General features: G+C 45.3%; 1 protein-coding gene across 7 annotated transcripts in view; it reads left to right on the top strand.

Moving 5' to 3' along the window:
• cald1a (caldesmon 1a) overlaps positions 1-22,913 on the top strand; it is a 58,729-nt gene extending 35,816 nt beyond the window's left edge. For 3 of the 7 annotated variants that reach the window (XM_030342035.1, XM_030342037.1, XM_030342036.1), the window contains 13 exons: positions 281-794; positions 1,160-1,201; positions 1,359-1,580; positions 3,154-3,257; positions 4,783-5,059; positions 7,134-7,271; positions 10,132-10,175; positions 10,623-10,698; positions 13,347-13,487; positions 13,887-13,985; positions 16,576-16,644; positions 18,257-18,293; positions 20,793-22,913. In XM_030342035.1, the coding sequence (XP_030197895.1) occupies positions 281-794; positions 1,160-1,201; positions 1,359-1,580; positions 3,154-3,257; positions 4,783-5,059; positions 7,134-7,271; positions 10,132-10,175; positions 10,623-10,698; positions 13,347-13,487; positions 13,887-13,985; positions 16,576-16,644; positions 18,257-18,293; positions 20,793-20,806 (1,777 nt within the window). In that variant the 3' untranslated portion in view covers positions 20,807-22,913. Of the gene's footprint in view, positions 1-280; positions 795-1,159; positions 1,202-1,358; positions 1,581-3,153; positions 3,258-4,782; positions 5,060-7,133; positions 7,272-10,131; positions 10,176-10,622; positions 10,699-13,346; positions 13,488-13,886; positions 13,986-16,575; positions 16,645-16,916; positions 16,969-18,256; positions 18,294-20,792 lie in introns of all 7 variants that reach the window. The other 4 variants (XR_003974014.1, XM_030342038.1, XM_030342039.1 and 1 more) reach the window with 4 other exon arrangements.
• The last annotated feature ends 476 nt before the right edge of the window (positions 22,914-23,389 follow it).

Raw genomic sequence — 23,389 nt, 5'->3', positions numbered from 1 at the left:
CAAGCAGACACACGACAACGGCTGACGCCGCTGTCGGTGTGTGACTGCGTGTATGAATGTGTGAATGTCAGTAAAGTTAAAACAATTACGGTAAAGCGCTTTGGGTGGCCACTGGTTAGAAAAAAGCGCAATATAAATTCAGTCCATTTACCGTTCAGTCCATTTCAGTTCTGCAGACATCGGGGATCAAACCGACAACCTTGTTAGCTTGGACTCACCCACGCTCAAACCAGTGCATTGCTGTCAATGCTAATGTGTGTCTTATCTCTCTCTCTCTCAGCGTGACGGAGACGGTGTCTGTGAGCAGCTCCTACAGTGGGGGAGGAGGAGGAGGAGGAGGAGGAGGAGGAGGAGAAGGAGGAGACGAGGAGGAGCAGGCGCTGCTAGAGCGCATGGCCAAGAGGGAGGAGCGTCGGCAGAAGCGCATGATGGAGGCGCTGGAGCGCCAGCGGGAGCTGGACGGCACCGGGTCCGGGACGGACGCCCCCGGCAACGCTGGGGGAGGCGACGCAGCGGGGAAGAACGATGAAGAGGCGGGGCAGCCCTCCTGGCGTGGGGGTCACCGTGACGACGGGGAGGAAGAGGAGGAGGAGCAGCAGAAGCCGGTGATGTATGGCAGCAGCAGCAGAAGGAGGGAGGAAGAGGAGGAGGAGGAGGTGGAGAAGTATGAGGAAGAGGAGGTGGTGGAGGCGGAGGTGGAGCTTGGAGGAGAAGAGGAGATGGAGCAGAGACGGGAGGAGGAGGAGGAGGAGGAGGAGGAGGAGAAGCCCAGGAGGTCTAGCATTAGGGAACAGGTCAGTGAGACAAGAGCCCTACAGGTTCAGGGTTGTATTACAGACGGCCAAATTATAACTTTATTAACATTTTGTATTTAATTGTCTCTTTTCTTTGATGTGAAAACTGTGTACCTCGATACTTACAAAGAAATTAAACTCTGAAAATGTGTTTTTTCTTTATTTCTCAAATATTCCCCGCCCTAATAGGAAATTGTGCACTTCTTTGACCAACATTACAATAACATGATGACTGTAAGATGACGCAACAATGCATGATGCTATTGCCAAAGCCCTATCGGGCCCTGCCCAGTGTACATGCATTCCCTTGCGAAACCCTAGATCTGACACACGCAACCCGTTTTGGGTTATTTTGTGATCCGTAGAATTCCACTGAGGAACAGGATCAGTTTAAATTGTCAGATCAGGTACAGTCATCGATTCCTTCCACGTCCCTTTTGAGTGATTTCCAAAGAAAAATAAATCTCAGTCTCATCATTTTTATCGAGACTCTTATTATGTTAATGTATTACTGTCGTCCCCACTCCCCCCCCCCCCCCCCCCCCCCCTCCTCCCCTTTCATAGGAAAATAACACAGAGGAAACTCACTCTGCAGTCGGTGGAAATTTAAACTCAAATCAGGGGAGATCTCCTGATTCGCCGTCTCTGGGCGAAGCAGAGACGTGGGGAGAGGTAGTGGAGGAAGTAGGCAACACAGATAGTACTTTAGAAAACAGCGTGAGTGATTGCAACCAAGAGGATAATGAGGTTTCAGAGATACTGCGCGCCACGAGCGCTGCGGCGGCGGTAAGAAGGCTGGTTTGGTGTGTGGAGCACAGTGTGATACACAGAGCACTTTTGACAATCAAACTGGGTAACTTCAATGTCTTCCACGCATAAGCTGCTTCGCTGGTAGGGGCTTTGCACTGTGGATCTTTGAAGCAAAGGAACTAACTCAACATGTTCCTTTTGGTATGATTTTGGAAGAGTGTAGAAAGGGAAGGATGCAATTGAATGAATTGGAAAAGATACAGGCCTGTTTCAAACTGGATGATGAAATGCAATTGTATATTTGCATACAGTGTTATGGTATTACAGTATTTATACACAGTTAATGGACGTAGAACATAACACATAGTATATGTATTTATAAATGTTGTACACAAAAGAGGCAGATCAGCGTTCCAGTTTCCAGTCTTGGAATGTGTTTAAATTTTGTCTTAATGGCTGCACATCCGTCAGCTAAGAGCTATTTAAGAACCTCTTAGAGGGTAAAGACCTCAATCTCTGCCACTATGGCAGTCATAAAGACGGCATCGGGGTGATATTAACAGAATTTACGGAATAATTGGAAACCTTTTCAGGAATCCCGCCAAAATTAGCTTGGCGTTCCGAAAATTAATCAAAGTGAAAAAAAAACGCCATTAAACAGCACAATATTTCATGCTCTCTTCACACCCAACTCTTACACTGATTAAAGAAATGGGGGGGTGGGGGGTCAAAAGAGACCGGGCCAGACATTGAAATTACCCAGACAACCCGTGTGGTCACAAAGTAGGTTTCTTGCGCAGTCGCTAACTAGCGGTAACCGTAGCCTATGGTTTTCTTCGTTGCGGCTACGCCCGCGCGGTATGGGTTTTTAATAAGGTCTAATGCTACGTTTCACGGAGTGGTCACACACAGCACCGCGTTCACCGTCACCGGCCGGCTTTTTCCGCCCGTCTCCCGGTCTACTTTATTTACTTTCCTCCTGTCCCGGGCGCCGCTCCACAGAACTGTCACTCCTCTCAACCGAAGGCGGGAAAAATAAAAGATGGTAATATTAACCGCGCGACGACCGCTAACAAAGCTAATTACGTCTTCACACTCACACATGGATTTGTGGGTTTGTAGACCTACTAATAAAAAAATGAAAGAGTTTAGGTTGATATTTTTGTGGGGGTTAGTGTCTGCCAGCAGGGTGGACTTAAAGTAGTTTGGAGGACTCGTGTCTTACCCCCACTGCCTTCAGTGTGCCTTGGCCGGTGGTGATTCAGTGGAGTGGACCCTGTGAGACGGGATGTTCTTTTGGTGTTCCACTTTGTGTGGTGCGTCCTAGCCACTCTTCCTCTCCTCCTCGCCTCCTCTCCCTCTCCCACCGTCCCTTTCTTGGAAATATCACTCCTCAGAATGCTGTGATGTCGAGCGCGTCCTGTTCACATTTTTTATTTTTGGCTCGCTGTGTGTGTGAGCATCTGCGTGTGTGTGCGTGTGTGTGTGTGTGGTGTGAGTTGCTTTGGATAAAAGCATCTGCTTAATGCTCTAAATGTGTGATGGGTGTGTGTGTCTAACCCTAAATGTGTGTGTGTGTGTGTGTGTGTGTGTGTGTGTGTGTCTCCAGGTGAATGAGAGGGGCGGCGCCAGAGAGGAGAGGGGGAGTCAGAACGGCGGCGTTCACGAGGAAGCTCCTCCCAAGCAATTTAGGAAACCCGAGAGGATCCCGAGGTAACACACACACCAACACACAGTCGCACATACATATACACACACATACACATTCACCCACACGCATACACACACACACACACACACACACACACACACACACACACACACACACACACACACACACACACACACACACACAGAGTCACAGAGTCAAACAAATTACATCATGACCCATGCAACACACACAAACAACACAACACTCAAGCCAAACTGCTCCTCTCTGCCGTGCCGGGTTTTAGACTGAATCATGGATCGCACAAAAAGGCCTCTGCACTCCAACTGCTTCATTTTGTTGCCAAAGACCATGGTTGACTAAGGAAAAAAGATCCTTCACTATTTGTGGGCTATTTTCCGATATATAAAAGGCATCGCCACTGCTTTTCAATTCCGAAAAATAATAAAATAAAAACGATTCCATTATCCAATCCATTCAATCTCCACAAAAATGTGTTTTTAGTGAACCGTTCAGTGAAGACCTGTACGGTGACCTTAAAGTCTCCTTACACCTTACTGTCACCAGAAACAAACCGTGTTTCAAAGACCGCCGAAAAGACATCTGAAATGATGCAGCTGATCGATGAAGCCCCGTTATTATATCCAGTCTGAACCCCCCCCCCGTCTGGCTGGCTCTGTGCTGTCTGGGAGGACGGACGCTGAACACAACTGATTGGCTGAAACCCGAGAGTGCCCAGAGTAGCCGGTCTCCTTCGGTCGGCTGCACACACACGCATGGCGGAGTTGTCAGCGCCCATTGATTTTTGTTTGCACGGTGTGTGATCCCGCTTTGATCGCAGTCAAGACATGATTGTGGGCCCGAGTCGCGGGGCTTTCGCCGGCGTGCTAGTACAAAAGCCGTCCGACGGTACGACGGTGTGTACACAGATGCCTTGTGTTCACAGTGTCTGGCCTTCTCCGGGTGTCGTCTGAAACGAGGGTCACTGACTGTTAGCTCCCCGCGTCTGCCAAACAGGGGTCAAGGAACCAAAGACTGCCTTTCTCTCTACCTACCGCTCCCAGTGTGTGTGTGTGTGTGTGTGTGTGTGTGTGTGTGTGTGTGTGTGTGTGTGTGTGTGTGTGTGTGTGTGTGTGTGTGTGTGTGTGTGTGTGTGTGTGTGTGTGTGTCAGTACAAGTATGTTTGAGTGCATGTGTGTTTTGGTGTGTGTCTGTGTGTGTGGGCAGTGCATGTGACTGGGTCTGTACATCTGTTTGTGACTGCATATGTCTGTGTGGTCTAATGTGGGTGCACAGATATATGTGTGTGTGTGTGTGTGTGTGTGTGTGTGTGTGTGTGTGTGTGTGTGTGTGTGTGTGTGTGTGTGTGTGTGTGTGTGTGTGTGTGTGTGTGTGTGTGTACGTGAGCCTTCTAAGTATGTCACATGCATTATACATCGCCAGTCCGTCTCATTTATCTGTACCGATTTGTGCTCCTCCTCCTCCTCTCTCCACACACACACACACACACACACACACACACACACACACACACACACACACACACACACACACACACACACACCCCAGCCGCAGCTCCCTCCGTTCCCCGGAGGCGTCCGCGGTTGCCGCCGACAACCAGGACGAGGACGCCGACGCCCGCCTCGCGGAGCGGAAGCTGGAGGAGTTGAAGCGTCGCCGCGACGACACGGAGAGCAAGGAGTTCGAGCGGCTGCGGCAGAAGCAGCAGGAGGCGGACGCCCAGCTGGAGGGGCTGAAGAGCAAGAGGGAGGAGAGGAGGAAGGTGCTGGAGGAGGAGGAGCGCCAGAGGAAGCAGGAGGAGGGCGACCGGAAGGCCAGGGAGGAGGTGAGTCAGAGGGGGAGGGGGGAAGAGGGAGGGAGGGGGGGAGGGGGGAGGTGAGCGAGGGGGGAGGAAGGAAGGAAGGAAGGAGGGAGGAGGGAGGGTGTACTCGCGGGGTAGGTTACGCCCCCGTTGTGATCTGTCTCTTTATCTCTCTCTCTCTCTTATCGTTGCTCTCACCCTCTATCTCTCTTTATCATGTGTTTCTCTCTCTCTTATCGTTGGTCTCTCTCTATCTCTCTTTATCATGTGTTTCACTCCTTCTCTTTATCCTTTATCTCTCTCTCTCTTATCGTTGATCTCACTCTATCTCTCTTTATCATGTGTTTCACTCATTCTCTTTATCTCTCTCTCTCTCTTATCGTTGATCTCACTCTCTATCTCTCTTTATCATGTGTTTCTCTCTTTCACTCTATAGTTTATCTCTCTCTCTCATTGGTTATTTCTCTCTCTTATCCTTGTCTCCCTCTCTATCTCTCTTTATCGTGTGTTTTTTCTCTTTCTCTTTCTCGTTTGTACCTCTACTGTTTATCACTCGGTTTCCCTTTCTATCGTTTGCCTCTCACTTTATCTTGTGTGTATCTCCTTCGTTTCTCTTTATGTTTTTCTCTCTCTGCCCTTTATCGATGTCTTGCTCTCTTCTCCCGTTCTCTCTTCCTCGGATCCGTCACTCCGCCTCTGCCGTGAAGCGTCCTGTGAAACAAACCACCAATCAGCGCGCTGTGTGGTGAGCGGGAAACACCTGTGGGATGTTGGCAAACTCCGAGCGGGGCTCTGGAAGGTCTGGCGTTGTGTGATTTCCTGGTGTTTCGCCAGTCATCACCCCCCCTCCCCACTCATTACTCAACACGTCCGCCCCCCCCCCCCCCCCCCCCTACTGTGATGACTTCATCAGTACACATCGCCTCGAACATCGAGATAATTCCTGGGAGCTGTCTGCTAAACTGTCTGCCGCGCTGACAGTCTGTTTGCGCCTCAAATTGCACCTTTTTCCACACACTTACGTAAACTGCACGCGTACGCACACACTGATCGGGTTTGTGTCTGCTTTGTGATATGGGCCGCGGTCGCGTTGTCGTCTTCGTCTTCTTCTTCTTCTTCTTCTTCTTCTCCTTCTCCTTCTCCTTCTCATCCTTCATCTTCTTCTCCTCCTCCTCCTCCTCCTCCTTCTTCTTCTCCTGTGTCTGTTATATCCTGTGTGGGCTCGTCTTGGCCAGCCCCTCCGTACCCCTCTCTCTGCGTGGCTCTCGCGCTCCGCTTCCACTTGGTCGTTAACGAGGCCTTCATAATTAAAAGATGTCCTGGGGAGATACACGTAGACTCGTCCAGGCCAGGGAGCAGATGCACACAGATGCCAGGGAGACCAGGATCACAGTACACATGCGCGCAGGAAGCGATTGCCAGGGTTGATGCGTACCTATAATTAGGTTAGTTGAAAATCAAGGTCAATAAAGCCTATAACAATCTCCAATTCTATTAGCCTTTTAGTTTAAAATCATTCATTGAAACTACCATTTCGTTCACCCTTGATTCATGTTATGTTTTACATTCAACATTGTCTTTAGAAATAAAGGTCCTTATGATTAATTTTATTTATATTAATATACTTAATGTTAAATGCCAGGCCATTATTATAGACGTCTACTTACCTGGCTGGAAATATATTGCTCCCTCAAAGTTAAGACCTAAACTATTACGCATTTCTTTCAGACGCCATGAATCAAAGCTGTCTTGAATGAAGCGTCCTTGGCAAACTCAAGCTTATTGTTGTGATTCTGCCTCGCCAAAAAAAAGAACCCAGTCACCATTGATGATGTCCATGCTGGGTATCTCTCTCTCTCTCTCTCTCTCTCTCTCTCTCTCTCTCTCTCTCTCTCTCTCTCTCTCTCTCTCTCTCTCTCTCTCTCTCTCTCTCTCTCTCTCTCTCTCTCTTCTCTCTCTCTCTCTCTCTCTCTCTCTCTCTCTCTCTGTCTCTCTGTCTCTCTCTCCTCTCTCTCTCTCTCTCTCTCTCTCTCTCTCTCTCTCTCTCTCTCTCTCTCTCTCTCTCTCTCTCTCTCTTTCTGTCTGTCTGTCTGACCAGGAGGAGAAGAGGAGGATGAAGGAGGAGATCGAGAGAAGAAGAGCAGAGGCCGCCGAGAAGAGACAGAAGGGGGAGGAGGGGCTGGATGGAGAGGGGAAGGCGTTCAAGTGTGTGAGCCCTAGAGGCTCCTCCCTCAAGGTCAGTCCTCAAGGTCACCTCTCACCTCTTTCAGGGTCACCTGGATCCTGTTGTTTGTCTGACCCTCAAAGTCTGCCATCTTCTTTTTTCGTCACCTGTAAACACACTGCTCTTGCCTTAAAGACTCAGAAGAGGGTTACGAAACATTAAAGGTTGTATCAGCGATGTTTGGTGACGTCACTTCAGTTGGTATTTGAAGCGAGATCCCAAACAAACTGAGCCAGCTCGCTGCCCCTCCCTTCCGTGTTACGTGCATCCAGTAAAAACGATCGTGAACGCAACGGAAAAAAACGGACCCCTTTTCGGTGATTGGTTGGAATACTAATTATTTTGGTTTTGTGTGGTTGGTAGTACCATTTGTTTTTGTGTACGATCTCGGAGCAAGGGCTGCCTACGGAGACGTGTCTTGTTGACGGCCTGCTTATTGGCCGGGCAGCTAGCGGATCGTGAGGAAGGATCAGATGAATGTTTATGTTTCGGCGTAGAATCGCTGATAACTATTTAACCATTGAACTTTTAAAACTGTTAACAACGCTTTGCTGTCACGCCAAAATATATATATATATATCTTCGTTTTTTTACGTTGCTTATCTGCACCTTTTACAATGACTTTAGAATATCGCTCTTCACTTCTGCACAGGGCTTTTGAAAACTCTGTCCGGGGGCAAAGTCATCAACACATTTAGAGCCCTTCTCGTTTCTGTTACACTGACAAAGCCCACTCCAAACATCTCCAGGGAGACGGAGAGAGATGAAGAGGTGGTTGAACTGATGTCTATTCCTCACACCTCCTCCTCCTCCTCCTCTTCCTCCTCCTCCTCCTCTGAGTGCCATGTTATCGAGAGAGATTAAGGGCGAATAATTCATCTAAAGTGTCTCAGAGTGAGGGAGAAACTCAGAGGAACGTGTAATTAATACGTGGCTCTCAAACCCCCGCCGTAACCCCTCTATGATTGGCCAACATTGCTCGCTCATTTATGTCTGTGTGTGTGCGTGTATGTCCGTGTGTGCGTAAGACAAATTCACACCAGACAAACGTGCACGCAGGCAAATGTGCTGAAAAATTGTTATCCGAAACGACACGGAAAACTCCCCACTTAAAGTGAAAGCTGCTTCTCGCCGACGTAACGTATAATTAGGTTGAAAGTGAATAAATGTTTTCCAGCATTACCGAAAACTTGCTCCCATGTGTTGAGCAGAAGAATATTCATTTTTTTTCTTTGCCACTGGATACAATTTATTTAGCGAAAGTTAGCAAGAATACCCATCTGTCTCTGCTCGGTGCGGCTTGGACCTTCAGGGCTTGACTAGAATAGTTTCCAAGCACTTAGCTCTTGTTTGTTTTTATTCTGTCGCTATTTGTGTGTTTCGTTGATCAGCTAATCAAATCATCCATAATCAATAACCCTGCACCCTAAAGCTACCCATGTCTGAGACACACCTCATCTTGTTCGTCATCTACACTGTAGGTACAACTGTTTGTGTGGTTGTGGTGTGTGTGTGTGCATGTGTGTGTGTTTGTGTGTGTGTGCTTTATTTGCGGTGATAAAGTGCTGTAGTTTCAAGGACTTTTATCTATGTGTCTCTAGGCCGTCTCGAGTATTTAAGAAGCATTGAATAAAAGGCATTATTATTATTATTAGTTATGGAACACGGTGTGACTATTTCATAATTTGTCGTGTTGTAGAATCTGCTTCCTACCATGGCTTGTGAATACATTACATACCATAGATAGACAGAATATATGAGTTATATGATATGGTTTTATTGATAACATTATTGAAAACATTATCCATCATTAACAACCGATATGTCCAGGTCATTTTAAGCATCACACATTTAAACTTTTAAGACCCGATACGAATCCAATTCTGAAAAACACACGTTTTTCCAAATTATTTATTGATTTCTAAAAAATAAAAATGTAAGACATAATCGTTACCCCAAAACCAATGCTGGTTTTGGGGGCATGGGAAGCCAGCATTCTCTTAAAGGGAAGGACCGAACGAACGTCACGTACACACAGGAAAAGGCGATTAGGCTCCGAGAGAAATACTGTGACCACAGTCTGAGGGTTTACAGCTCCTCAAAATGCCGCTGACAATAGGGAATTTCCTGCCCCAGAGTATTTCTGGCAACTCCCACAGTTGGTAGCTGAATGCTAACAACCGGACGTTTCTGGCCCCGATTTTTATTTATTTATTTATTTTACTTTGCCAAGTGTTTAAGGAACACACCCTATACAGCCTTTAAAGGATTTGTTCTCTCATTGGGGATTTAATTTTCGCACTTTCATGTGTCTGTACTTGCATGCGTGCTTCATCTTTCTATATTCCTGCATGTTCCTCTTGTTTGCATTTGTGTGTGTGTGTGTGTGTGTGTGTGTGTGTGTGTGTGTGTGTGTGTGTGTGTGTGTGTGTGTGTGTGTGTGTGTGTGTGTGTGTGTGTGTGTGTGTGTGTGTGTTGCGATCTAGCTGAATAGAAAGCTGCATTGTATGAAGATGACGAACAAGAGAAACCGTAAATAAACAGGAACAGGAAATGGTTTTATTTCCATATTGAGAAGAAAGCAGGGATTCTCTTCAATAACGACTGAAGAAATCCTAGTCCAAGTCCCCTCATATCTTGCCATCAAAGTCCCATTATGTCATCCTTTTCGGTCACCCTGGCAGTATATTGTTTTTTACCGGTAGAATATTGATATTTTAAGGCTTTCATTTTTTTTGCAATTGCGACAAAACCACAGCATATAAAGTGTTTGACCTTGTAGCTGTTTGGAGGCAGTTCAAGAAGCTAAGCTAGCTGTTGTGTTGTTGTAGCACTTTAATAAATTGGCCTCCTCCCATTCCTCTCCCAACAGATCGAGGAGAGAACAGAGTTCCTCAACAAGTCGGCACAGAGAAGGTAAAAAAAATACAATCTAAAACCATTTTCCATCTTTTTCAGTTTCCAAGTTTCAGTTCAAGTCGCCAAATCCTAGTTTAATTACGGGCTGTAACTGATGCATGTTTTGGTGTATTTTTAGTATGTGTCTAAGTGTGGAAGGAACAATACCTTTTTTGTATAGTGTGTCGCTCCCGCCACCTGTTGGGGCGAAGCTAAGCTAGCCCCCCATTAAGCTAAACACCGCCCTGATTAGACAATCTGCTATATGGCGGTTAGGAAAACCAATCTTCATCAGGTGTAATCATGAACAACATTGTGGCAAACAAGCACTGCAAAGCAGGCCGGCCGGATTAGAGACTTACAGTCGCTCGAGGGAGTGTAAAGAGTTTAAAAGTGTTTTATATTTTATAATCATGGAACGTTAGCCTGCGTGTTCTCTCTAACTGTACTCTGTGTGTCTTTTAGCTCGGTGAAACTGCCTCACTCTCCTGTCGTCTCCAAGATTGACAACCGGCTGGAGCAGTACACTTCAGCTGCCCAGGTCAGCACTATCACCGATATGTCGTCATTAACGTCTACATTTAGGGCGTTTAGCGGGCTAAAAATAAGTACAATAAGTACATCTAAAAATAAGCGACTTACAATAAGTACATTTGTCGTAAGAAGTGAAACAATATATCGCTGTCGGTACAGTAACGATGTTCAGAGAAGTGCAAGTACTAACAATCGCTAGGCTAACCCGTTCCCCGTATACTGCGCTGATGGCTAGCTACTGCAGATGCTACACAATTAAGTACTATGAATAAATATAAGCTGGTGAGCGACTCTGCGGTCCTGACATCGGCAGGGAGCTCGTTTCACCACTGTGGTCCCAAAACAGAGAAGAGTCATTAATATGGATTCAGTAGTACTATTCTTACTATTCAGTTATTTGTCAGACACTGAGATCCACAGCACTGAATTATAATTAATTTGTGGGGGGATACATATCAGTGAAGGCGCTGTAGGTAAGATGGGAGCGTTGTAAAGAGAGAAGAGATGAGGTTTTTGAAACTATTCAACTTTTAAACTCCCTCTCTGCCATTGAGAAGTGTTGGATTTCACACACCTGTGAATGACAGGCGAGATATATTCCCCGAAACTTCCCCAAATCGGGGGGGGAGAGATGTCCTGAGCAATCCGAAATTAGCCGTGAGTGGTCTACAATCGAATTAGCACACACAGAGGCCGGTGTGGTCAACTCGAAAAACAGATATTCTCATGTTACCTCACCAATAGCTGACGCGTGGCTAGGCCATTTCCGAACTCTAACACCAGCACTTAAAACTTCCCTACAGCCACTTTAACAAGCAGGTCCACGAGCTAGGCATTACACTCAGGGTCGCCTCAAGGTTAGGCTTGGGTTGCGGACATTTGGAGGTTCGAACTAGTGCTGTCAAGCGATCAAAATATTTAATCGTGATTAATCGCATTAATGCCATAGTTAACTCATGATTAATCGCGAGCAATCGCGATTAATCACAATTATTTTTTCTATGCTAAATATCCCTTGATTTCTTAGTCACATTAATATTTCTCATTTTAATGCTCTTATCAACATGGAGAAGAGCATCGGCTTGCCTTGTGCAAATGTTTTTTTATTGATAACAACATTGGCATATACTGATCAAAACAGGACGATAGAAAAAAAAATCCTATAGTGCAATTAAACGATGAACATACAAACATGCTGCCTTGAACATAGCAGTCAGGCTACTGCTGCTTTGTTTTGAGCCAAAGAAAAAAAAAAAGAATTGCGTTAATCGCGTGATAAAAAAATGAACGCCGTTAAAATTGGTTTGCATTAACGCCGTTAATAACGCGTTTAACTGGCAGCACTAGTTCGAACCCATAACCATTCACCTTTTCTAGACCCAAACCCCCTAACCGCTCTCCCGCCTCACGGTGGCTAATAACCCTGCAGCGAACAGCAGCAGTGGGGTCTGTAGAGAGGTGTGTGGTGGTGACTCAGGGAGATATTAATAAAGGCGTAGCGTGGCTGGGCCCGGGCAGCCGGCGGAACACGGTAATAATTCTGTTAAAATTTGCCCGCGGGCTGTTATTAAGAACCATGTACGGCAGTGATGGCTGTCTTAGGAACAGGCTCTGTGGATCGCTCAGTGAGCGAAGACACACACACACACACACACACACACATGCTTCAAGTTATACTGCTGTCATCGGGGGTCTGAAATGGACTAGTTCGGGTTTTTTCCAAGTTTGGAGAGGGGGGATGGGGGCCCAGTAATGTGGTTTTTTTTTTTTAACTCTTATGAATTGAAAGTGCTTCGCAACCAGCCTTAACAATTATTGATCATCATGCATTCCATATCGTCATATGTCATACATGTTTCCTATATTGTGTAGGCAAGTAGAACTTATGGAATTGTGCTTCAAAGATTTAATTCAACCGAATTTACTTGAGCAAAAGTATGGAAGTAATTTTATATTGCGTACAATAAAACTGTTGACACTGTTTTAATACAGGCCCTGGTTGTATTTCATGTGCTGTTCATTTAACGAAGCAGAAATGTATCAGACCTACCCCATTTCTGCTCACTGCGTGAACCCCTTCTTGCCCCCTGAGTTAAAAACTCCATTTTGGTTTTAAAACGACGTATCTCATCCTTAGCCCTCTCTATTCTCCGGACTATCTAGTCATTTAGAAGACTCTGTCATCAAAAGGGCGTTGTTTAACTTCAAGAAGGAGCAGGTAGGGCTTTGGGGGGTCTACCCTGCCGAAGCCGGCCGACACCCACACTGCAAACGTCAGGGATCGAACCCGGAACCTGTCCTCCCTTACTCACACCCTTCCACATCCGAACCCATACATGTCCTAACTCTCTGTCTCTCTCCGTCTGTCTCTCTCTCTCTCTCTCTCTCTCTCTCTCTCTCTCTCTCTCTCTCTCTCTCTCTCTCTCTCTCTCTCTCTCTCTCTCTGTCTCTCTGTCTCTCTCTCTATCTCTCTCTCTCTGGCACTGTCTCTCTGTGTCTGTCTCTCTGTCTCTGTCTCTGTCTCTGTCTCTCTCTCTGTCTCTCTCTGTCTCTCTCTGTCTGTCTGTCTCTGTTTCTGTCTCTGTCTCTCTCTCTCTCTCTCTCTCTCTCTCTCTCTCTCTCTCTCTCTCTCTCTCTCCGTCCTTTCTTCCACAGAGGGAGAACAGGGAGTCTCGCTCGCCCCGTTCGGGGGCCTCTGACCTGCCCCTGGTCACCGATGGCGTCCGCAGCATCAAGAGCATGTGGGAGAAGGGCAACGCCTTCTCCTCGCCTGGAGGGGGCGCCGGGGCGTTCAAGGTACGAGAGGGAGAGGGAGAGGGAGAGGGAGACGGTGGAGTGGAAGAACCGGGAAAACGTGAATTATTAATCAATGCCGCAAATCCTGGAAAAAATTATTGGAACCAGAGAAGTGTGTGTGTGTGTGTGTGTGTGTGTGTGTGTGTGTGTGTGTGTGTGTGTGTGTGTGTGTGTGTGTGTGTGTGTGTGTGTGTGTGCGGAGTTATTTGCCATCATTTTGGTTCGGTATCGCGCTAACTCGAGCCTCTGACGCTCCTCAACAAACGAGCCCGAGGGGAAGAGAGACGGAGACATATCACGACCCGACTCTTTTCTTTTTGCTCTCTCTTTTTAACCGTGGCCGCTGTCTCCATGGCAACGGTGTCGAGCGCTGACCCCCCCTGACCCCTCTCCAAACAGGAAACAGCTGTGGTGAAGATAGGTGTGGCGGGACGCATCAACGACTGGCTCAACAAAACCCCCGAGAGCGGCAAAACGGCGGGAGGAGGGAGGCCGGTGGTAGGTCGTCGCCACGGCAACCCCCCCCCCACCACCACCACCCCCACCACCACCACCCCCACCTCTACTACCACAATCTCCCCCCCCCTCCCCTCCCCTCCCTTTCCTGGCCCCATCCAATGAAATGCGGGGAATGTGCGCGCAGCCACAGAGCTGTATTCATGTATAGATATAGATGCAGACACCATGGAGATATGATGTATCTGTCAGCTCTGTTGTCTTCTGTCTCTGTGTCTCTCGCTCTCTCGCTCTCTCTCTCTCGCTTTCTCGCTCTCTCTTTTTTCTCGCTCGTCCACGTTCTCCTTCTCATAAATACGGGGTCAAGACTTCAGAGCAAATCCTTTAAAACTAGATTGTAATCGAAAATATTTCTGAAATACATTTTTCGGAATACAAAATGTACGTTTTTATTAATCAGTGCACGTTTCCATTTCCCTGATACTAGTGCTACTAATACTACTACTACTACTGCTACACAAACAAGACATTCACAGTTTTTCCTCTGTTGGCATTTCGCACATTGCAATTTTGTCCCCTGGCCGTTTAAGGGTAAATAGCACGTCAACCAAAACGCGTCGCAGCTTAAACCATCCAGGAACAACCAGAACCATCAGGCCTCCCATGCTAGCATTAACGCTAACTCACAATGAGGCCTTTGAGTCTGCTCCCGTGCACGTGCGCGCACACACACACACAGACACACAGACACACACACACACACACACATACACATACACACACACAAACACACACTTTAAAAAAATATCCCCCCCCCCCCCTCTAGCCTTTCGGATGGGCTTTCAGCGCCCCCCAGTGGCCAGAATTGCAGAGCCCTTTAACAGTGTTTCTGGAGTGATTCACCTCCTCTGACTCTATCTCTTCAAGAGCTCCCCCCAACGTCTTCCTTTATCAGCTCTTAACAGCGAGCGGTATTTTTTCGAACACATTTTTTATCTAGTTTCGGTATTGGTGTGTACGTGGGAGGGATTTCTCTTTCATCGTGCGCTTTGCTTTTCCGGCTATCAATGACAGAACTGAGGGCCTTCCCTGCTGAGTTCCACGTCTTCTTCCCCTAGAAGAAGATACCACCATGCCCGCCTTCCACGCTTCCTCTCCCTCTCTTTCGCTTTCTCTCCTCAACCCCCTGTCCCCCTCGCCAAACATGATTTATCTCAAACCTCTCCCAGCCCTCGCGTTCAAACCAGGAGACAAACAACATGAGCCGAGAATATGGGCGCATGAAATGCGCCCACATACCACATCGTGTGATAAATTATCTGATTTTAATAAGAGGCACGCGAGCCATGATGGAAAGAGTACCCTATTGTGTAGCCTAGTTAGAAAACGTGAGATAAAATCCCAGGTCTGAATAGGTCAGCCTTAGCAACACCATCTGTAGCCTAGTTTTAATTTAAATCTCCCCTGCTGATGTGTTTTTTTTCTTGCAGCGAAGTAGGTAGAAGATGATATAATCTCCTCACATCAATCATGATGTTATTTTTGGCTCAGTTAATAGAACATCTGTGTTAGCAGGTGCTGGCAATAGTGTTGATTTAACTGTTTTTAAACGGTGAATTAAACTGTGCCGTTCCCTCGGATGTCACGTCAAATTACAGTATTTTATCGTAAGGGGCTATTGTTGGTGCTTTCACGTAAAGGTTGTGTCAACCTGCCTTTGTGTACCCAAACCGTTCATTAGATAATGTACCCTTGTACATTATCTACATTATATTACCTTGTTGTACCCTTGTGTACCCTTACTCAATCTTAGTTTAAGACGACCTTTGCACTCTGGTCGCGGGGCGTGTTGTTTTTTTTGTCAATTAGTCTTTTCTTTGACTCAACACCTACGGTACCTGGGGTCACAGACACAATATGGCGGCTATTGTTCTGACGTTGACCTTGTACAGCCGTCGCCCCTAAAGACTGCTGGATAATTACTCTCTTCTCTTTCTCTCTTTCCTGTTCTCTCTCCATTCCTCTGTCATTGTTCCTGTTCTCTTTCTCTTTCCTGCTCTCCTTTATACTCCATAATTTCTCTCTCTCTAGCTCTATTTCTCTACCCATCTATTTCTTGTTTTCGCTCTTACTCTATCATTGTCTCTCTCGCTGCTCTCTCTTGCTTGGTCTGTCTTTCCTGTACCTTCTGCTCTCATCAATTCTCGTTATTCTACACTTTTCAGGAGTAGTCCATCTTACCTGCCTCTCTCTCCCTCCATCTTTCCACTTTCTCTCTCCCCGCATGCTTTAGCTTGTTCTTTTGCCCTGTCTTCCATCCTTTTCCCTCTCAATTTACAATTTCCTCTTTCTCTCTCTTTTCCTTGTCTCGTTCTCTCTCTCTTTGTCTTTCTCCTGCCAATTTCCCTCTCCGTCCATTCCTTTCGATATTCCCATGCCCTGTATTCCAACTTCCTCTCTCTCCATCTTTACTTTTAATAAATAGCTGTTGCATCCACCTTACTTCGTTAAGTAATAATGTCTATCTTTTTCTTGTTGAGTTCAATTTGAGTATGAACTTGAGAAGTGAAGGACTGTCTGTCTTTCTCCCCTCTCTCTCCTCCCTTCTCTCTCTTCTGTGTGTGTCTCGTAGGACCTGAAGCCTGTTGACGTCACCAACAAGAGAAGTCTATGGGAAAACAAAGGCACCACCCCCACCAAGGTAGCCCTCATTAAAGCTAATTACATACATACTCGTCAATATCCAACATCAGTATTCACATGTCAAGCCCTCCTTTGTGATGTTTTGCGATGCGAGAGTCAGTTCATGATTGATAAGAATTACACTTTCGGATGAGATGGCCTCATATTCGTCGTTAACCAAAGGAAACAGGTTGTGTGTCCTCGTTAAAGATTGAGATGATGACGAGGTGTCTTCACCTCCGGTGGGCGCGGCGGGAAATAACGATGGCTGTGTTTGTTTTTGTTTCAAAGAACTCCTTTAGCTAGTTTTCATCGTCGTTAAATCTGGAAGAAGCCCTGAGAGGTAAAGGAAAAGAGCAAACAGAAACGCTTCCTTCCTCTCCACGCGTGTTGTTTATCTCTATTTATTTTCTTCAAAGCGCTTATCACACATGGTCCAAAATCCCTTTTTTCTACCTATTTCTTCTGTTTTCTTTCGGCATTGTTTTGTGCTAATGAACATAATTCTGCGTAGGCAAAGTTCCAGGGCTTTATTCAGTCTCCTAATACGATATCTGGGGGGTAAACACAAGGATGATGTTAAAGGTTTTTGCATTTTGGGGTTGGAGGTCAAACAAAAGATATTGCCTTAAAGTTACATTTATTTAGCTATAAAACTTCCACGTTTTAATTTGACTTAAGGGTACATTCATCTCTAAAGACTTCAAAATGAGTTTGTTTGCATTATTTCTACACCCCTTTTATCGCTAGAGCTTAGTTCAAAGGCTAGACATATTGAATATGTAAGCTGTGCTTGTGTGTGTGTGTGTTTCTGTGTGTGCGCCTTTGTTTGTATCGCTCACTGTCCCACTGCACGCTGAACTCTTTTAAAATGGCTGTGTTGCATCACCCTGTCTTCATTTGAAGGTTTCTTTTGTCTTTACTATCGTATTATTTTATGTGTTGTGTTGAAGAACACAAGGAACGTTGGCAGGAGTAGCAATTACCGCACAGTTTGGATCGCAATTTCCGTTTCAACTCCGGAATTGCAGGGCTGTATAATTGACTATTTCTGTCTGTCTGTCTCTCTCTTATTCTCTCACTGTTTCCCGGTTTAACGGTGAAACAGAGCTCACAGCAGCAGCCTTAGCCAGAGCGAGGGCCCTGGCGCTAGCCTGTCCTGGCGTAGCCCAGGTCTAGCTTGCGCTTAGCTAACGGCTATGGCTATGCCAGAGGTCTGTGGTCCACCACAGTGGAGTGGTGGGTTTGGAGGGCGCTAGGCGGTGGTCCGCAGTGACGTACGACTGGCCCTGGACAGGAAGGACAGTGGTTATCTAACCCTGTTATTAGCTCACGGCTATTAGCTAATAGCTAGCCGTTGTTAGCGCTGATGGATGGCAGGACGCAGATGAGGATGAGGAAGATGAACGGCTCCGGCAATGTAGATGAGATCATACTGTCAATGTCAGTGCCGGATGGGCTCGAAGGTTAGATTTGAGTTAGCGATATGAGCTTCAGTGTTTGAGGCCGTTTTCTGACACAGGAATTCTAAACAGATCTACAACGTTGATTTTCTCAATCCGCCCTAACCGTTTTTTTTTTTTCTTCCTCTGCTTTTCTTTCTCCTTATTTCTCCTTTTTCCCTTTTATAGATGACAGGCAGAGGGGAGGCAAAATCAGTCGCAAATGGTAAGTGCACAAAATGGTATAACTGTGCATTAGTGTTGGGTTTGTGTGTGTGGGTGGCCGGTCCTTGGAGAGTCCTTATGTAACTCCGTGGGCGGTCCAGTTCTGGTGCGGTGCTCCGAGCAACAGGCAGGCAGTTCACAACCTGGCTCTCAATGTACAGAAAAAGTATGCCTTTCGCACACTATAATTTTTTGATTGGACTTGAAGAGTTGGAATAATTAGAATGTAAGCCATAATTGCCATAATTTTTTATTATCAGTTATATTATGAAAAAAATATATATATATAAACAATAAATTAAAGAATTTAAACATCGATGTCGATTTTTTTTTAACTAATATGCCCAAATATGTAACTAGCATTGCATACATTGATAGTTAGAATTTAATTATAAAACCTGTTTTATTTTAGATATTTTAGCTTTCATTAAAGGCATATTTGAAAACAATCAGGTTTCAATACCTTTCGGGTCTAGGGTCTCTGGGGGATATTAGGACGTCCGTTTAGGGTCTTTAGCCTCGTTGGCTATTTCCAGAACCGAAGCCGAATGCAGCAGCTCCCCTCGTCTGAGTACCCCTGAGAGGAGAGAAGGAGTTTGACCTTGACAGATCCTATCCATGTCATTCCATTAGCTTGCACAGTTGCACACACACACACACAGGCACACAGACACAGACACACACACACATCCACACGAACCCTTCACAAACCCAAACTCCCTCTCACAAACACAAAAAAACACAATAAACAATGACAACTTACCATTGGTGTATTGGCACGGGAGGACGGATGGTAGCGGCTATGAGTGTCCCCATGGACAAGCGTTGTGTTCGATGCACAGTGCCCACAGCCTAACCATTTAAGCATCCTTGACCAATATGCCCTATCCCCTAGCTTAATGACATGTCTCTGAATTCACTCAAATACACTTGAATAGTGTCTGCTAAATGATTTGGTAGTAAGCCCACGTAATGAATAAGTGTCTTGAGGACAAAAGTGTTGGTTGAATGAATAAATAGCAATGTTTCAAACTCTCAAACAGTATCTGCACACTCGATACAGGAGCAGTTAGCCTCTTCATCTCTGCCAATTCTCTCTCTATCTCCCGCTCTCGCTCTCTCTCGCTCTCTCTCGCTCTCTCTGTCTGTCTGTCTGTCTGTCTGTCTGTCTGTCTGTCTGTCTGTCTGTCTGTCCCTCTCTCTCTCTCTCTCTCTCTGTCTCTCTGTCTCTGTCTCTCTCTCTCTCTCTCTCTCTCTCTCTCTCTGTCTCTGTCTCTGTCTCTGTCTCTGTCTCTGTCCCTCTCTCTCTCTCTCTCTCTCTCTCTCTCTCTCTCTCTCTCTCTCTCTCTCTCTCTGTCTCTGTCTCTGTCTCTGTCTCTGTCTCTCTGTCTCTGTATCTCCCTCTCTCGTGCTCTGACAGAGGGGTAAGGGCCTGCGGTTCCTGCATGCTGGGTTTATCACATTACCGGCTGAAATTAGCACAACATAGCATTACAACAAGAGTCTGTCATGTCTGCTGCAGGCCAAAACGGACAGGCTTTGTTTAGACTTTAAGAGATGGGTTCATGCCGATGCCTTTGTGTTTTTTGAGCGAGTGAGTCAGTGAAACCACATACATGCCCTTATAGATTATTTGTCCGGTCAAATTAAGTTTCATTTGAGGAATTAAGTTGACTTGAATCCTGGCACACCCAGACAACGTATGTTCCTTAGCACTAGGAATGGCCTTGTTTTCTGAATGGTGCAATATAAATATACTTCCCTATGTTTTTTTGTAAGTATTGCAACGTTAACTGGTTGTGATGTGTGACGGCAAAATGGATTCACAGACTCCCTTTTATGAAACAAATGAGTACGCACAGACAAGGACAAAGCACATGACACCAGAACAATTCATTGTAGAAATTGACCTGCCCTTCAATGTATTTAATGTTTCTCTTTGTTTGTACCTCACTACAGAATTTGACATCATATTAGGTAACCAAAAAAATGAGGCTCCCTATCCATGCAGCCAAATATTGATTTCTGCTCCTAAATCGGTCTACACTGAAACTGTCATAAATGTGAAATCGTACCCAATTTAAAACCTTAAAAACACCATGCAACCTCTGCAAAATATTTGATCCTTTTTGCTCTTTCATACTCACTCAAGGATTTATTTCCTGTACTGGTTTAGTTGCAATGTCATAAATCCCTCTCTTAGTTCTGTTTGATAGATGAGAGTACTTCTTGATCGTTGAGATCCATTCACGATCATGAATAGTTATTCTAGATTGTAATCAGTATAAATCAATCTAAAAGTAGTTTTTGATCGTTGAGAGTTCTTCTTTATCGTAAAAAGTGCTTATTGATCGTTGAGAATGCTTCCTAATTGTTAAGCGTACTTCTTGATTGTTAAGAGTACTTCTTGATCATTGAGAGTACTTCTTGATCGTTGACAGTACTTCTTGATCATTGCAAGTACTTAGTAAATTCTGTTTTGTGTTGGTTTCCCCCCCAGGTATGGGACACTAATATCTCCAGAGGCTGCTGCAGCAACAGCCAGGGACCAAGACGATCTAATCCAAGCCTCTTCCTTTAGACCCAGTCTTATGTATCCAGTAAAGACACACCCACAAGACGACACACCCATCAACCAGGGGGGCGGAGGGGAAAAGGGCGGGAGGCGGGGGGAGGGGGGTAACGCACGGTCCGACCACTGTACCGAAACAGCATTTTTGTACGGTTGCGTCTGAGTATAGTGCCTTTGCACGTCGATTTATTTTTATTTTTGCGTAGTGTTACATTCTTAAGAAAAAATAAAATGAAAAGAACCAAAAATGCTGTGAAATTTGGACCTTTATGATCTTTCTACATATGCGTCGCGTAGAATCCCACGGGGCACAAAGCAAAGAAAATATGGTTAATTTGAATTTAGCTCTTTCGGCCTTGTCCAATTCTAGATGTCCGTGAACACATACTATAAGCGATTACATGACTCTCTCTCTCTCTCTCACTCAAACATCGTTTTTTTATTTTATTTATATTTAAAGCGAATGCTTCACACTTTGCGACTTTAGTCACCAAGTTCAAGATAGAAAGAAAAAAAGCACTTCTAGAATTTAGCGGATTTCACTTTAATAATGTCTTAATAAAACCAATAGCTCCGCAATGTTTCGAGTAATATATGTTAGCACATGTGTTTGTTTTTTTATTATTAACTATTATAATGTACGTTTATATATCAATAACCTTTTTATACGCATAAAAAAAAGGTATTTCGCTTTTTTTGATATTATGACTATTCACCAACAGGCAGTTAAGGACTTAAAGCGTTAATTTTGGCAGTGAAAGGAGCGCTCGATTATTAACACCATTCCATCTTTAATCATACATAAAGTCGATTTCTTATTTATGCTTTTTTATATGTTGTGTCATTTTTGAAAATTTCGAAAAACACGAAAAGTCTCATGATCACTTTAAAATCTTCATAGACATTCCTACGTAACGATGTTAACGCAGCTGTGTGGCGCGGTGAAGGGGAAGGGGGGGGCTTTCTGCTTATTTTTTCTTTGTTTTTTAAAGCTATTGGGTTTATGCTGGGTCTTATTCACCTACAGCGGCCATCTTGGTTCCAACGGCTAGCTAGGCAGTAGACCTGAAAGCAGACCAAGACTTAAAGGTGACATATTATAGCACCAGGAGTGAGTGTGATTAGCCGTTTCAAGCCGTTTTGGAAATCTGGTGGTATAAAATGTCACCTTTAACCAAGATGGCCGATAATAAATAAGACCCATGCAGGGGATTAATAAAAACAACAGGACTGAATTCATTCCAGATATGTACTATGAATCACAGGCATTCCTACCTTGGGCACGCAGAGAGATATCCAATCTGCCGGTTGCCTGTAGAATACAATAATCGTTAAATGCAAGGATGTGCACCACTATATAATTGTGTTAAGTTTGTTGCCTTATGATTGCAATAACAAGTGTTTTTTTGTTGTTTTTGTTAATGGATTCAACGGCCTCTGTGCTACAAACACATGAGTAAACGTAAGGTATGTCACCTGTCGGCTGTTGGCAGTTATCCTACCTACGAAATCGTCGTTGTATTCCCGATGCTTAACTTTTGCCGAAAAATTCTCAAGTGTTGCATTGCATTACATTAATATGTACGTGAGGTTGTTTTTTTTCGCACAGCACATGCTTTGATAAGGATAATGAAATATTCTCTGGGGCATGAAATTAATCATATGTTCTGCTCCAAACTCTCGACAATCACATTCCAAGGCTCCTACCATGAGCAGGGGAGCCTGACAAAGAAAAAAAAAAAAGTTCTTGTATGATTTATGGTGACGTTTTATTGCCTCTTTTTTTTATATACTGTGGTTCTCATATTGCCTCGATGATTTATTTTTTGTTACATCTTTAGTCCATCTCTTTTGTGTTAGCCTTCTAAGTCCATGTTTAACCAGACACCTGTCTTTTTACGAAGCGAATAACCGCTATGCAAAGCACACACACATGCTGTTCTGTTTGCCCCTAGCCAAGCGCTCTCAATGTCACGGCGGTGGCTAGCTTCCAGCTGGATTCATGTTCATCAAACATTGTACCATTGACAATAAAGACATTATCGTTAATACACAAGTCCTTGTCTCCTTTTTCCTAAGAACTAGCCACGTTTCATTCCGCCCTGGGAATGGTTCTCTCTCCTTTTGATGTGAGAAGTTATAACAAATGTTTTACTATTGCTGAAGTACTATTTCCCGGTTGAGCAATGCCCCCCTCGTTGTTGTTGTGTGTTCTTGTTTGCCCTTAACAATAGACGCGACCAAACCCCCCGGTGGCAACCTAACAATAGACGGTGGTGCGCACCAATCACGGGCCAGCGGGGTGGGTCACGTGACCAGACACAGTGGTGATGGTGGTGGGGCGCGGGTGCTTTGAGGGGTGGATGGGGGGGCTGGGCTTGGATCAGTGAGTTTGTGTATCTAGATTAATAAGTGCTTTGCCCGAGACAAGCCGCACTTAGCACACCCGCTCTTCTGCAGCTCCCCGGCGGGTAAGAGAGGGGGTCTATTAGCATGACTGCTGGAACCCCGCATGACATTCCCTG

This window comes from Gadus morhua, chromosome 19 (genome assembly GCF_902167405.1).
Source record: "Gadus morhua chromosome 19, gadMor3.0, whole genome shotgun sequence".
Taxonomy (NCBI): domain Eukaryota; kingdom Metazoa; phylum Chordata; class Actinopteri; order Gadiformes; family Gadidae; genus Gadus; species Gadus morhua.
Note: the sequence above shows the minus strand (reverse complement) of the source record. Positions and strands in the feature narration are given on the sequence as shown.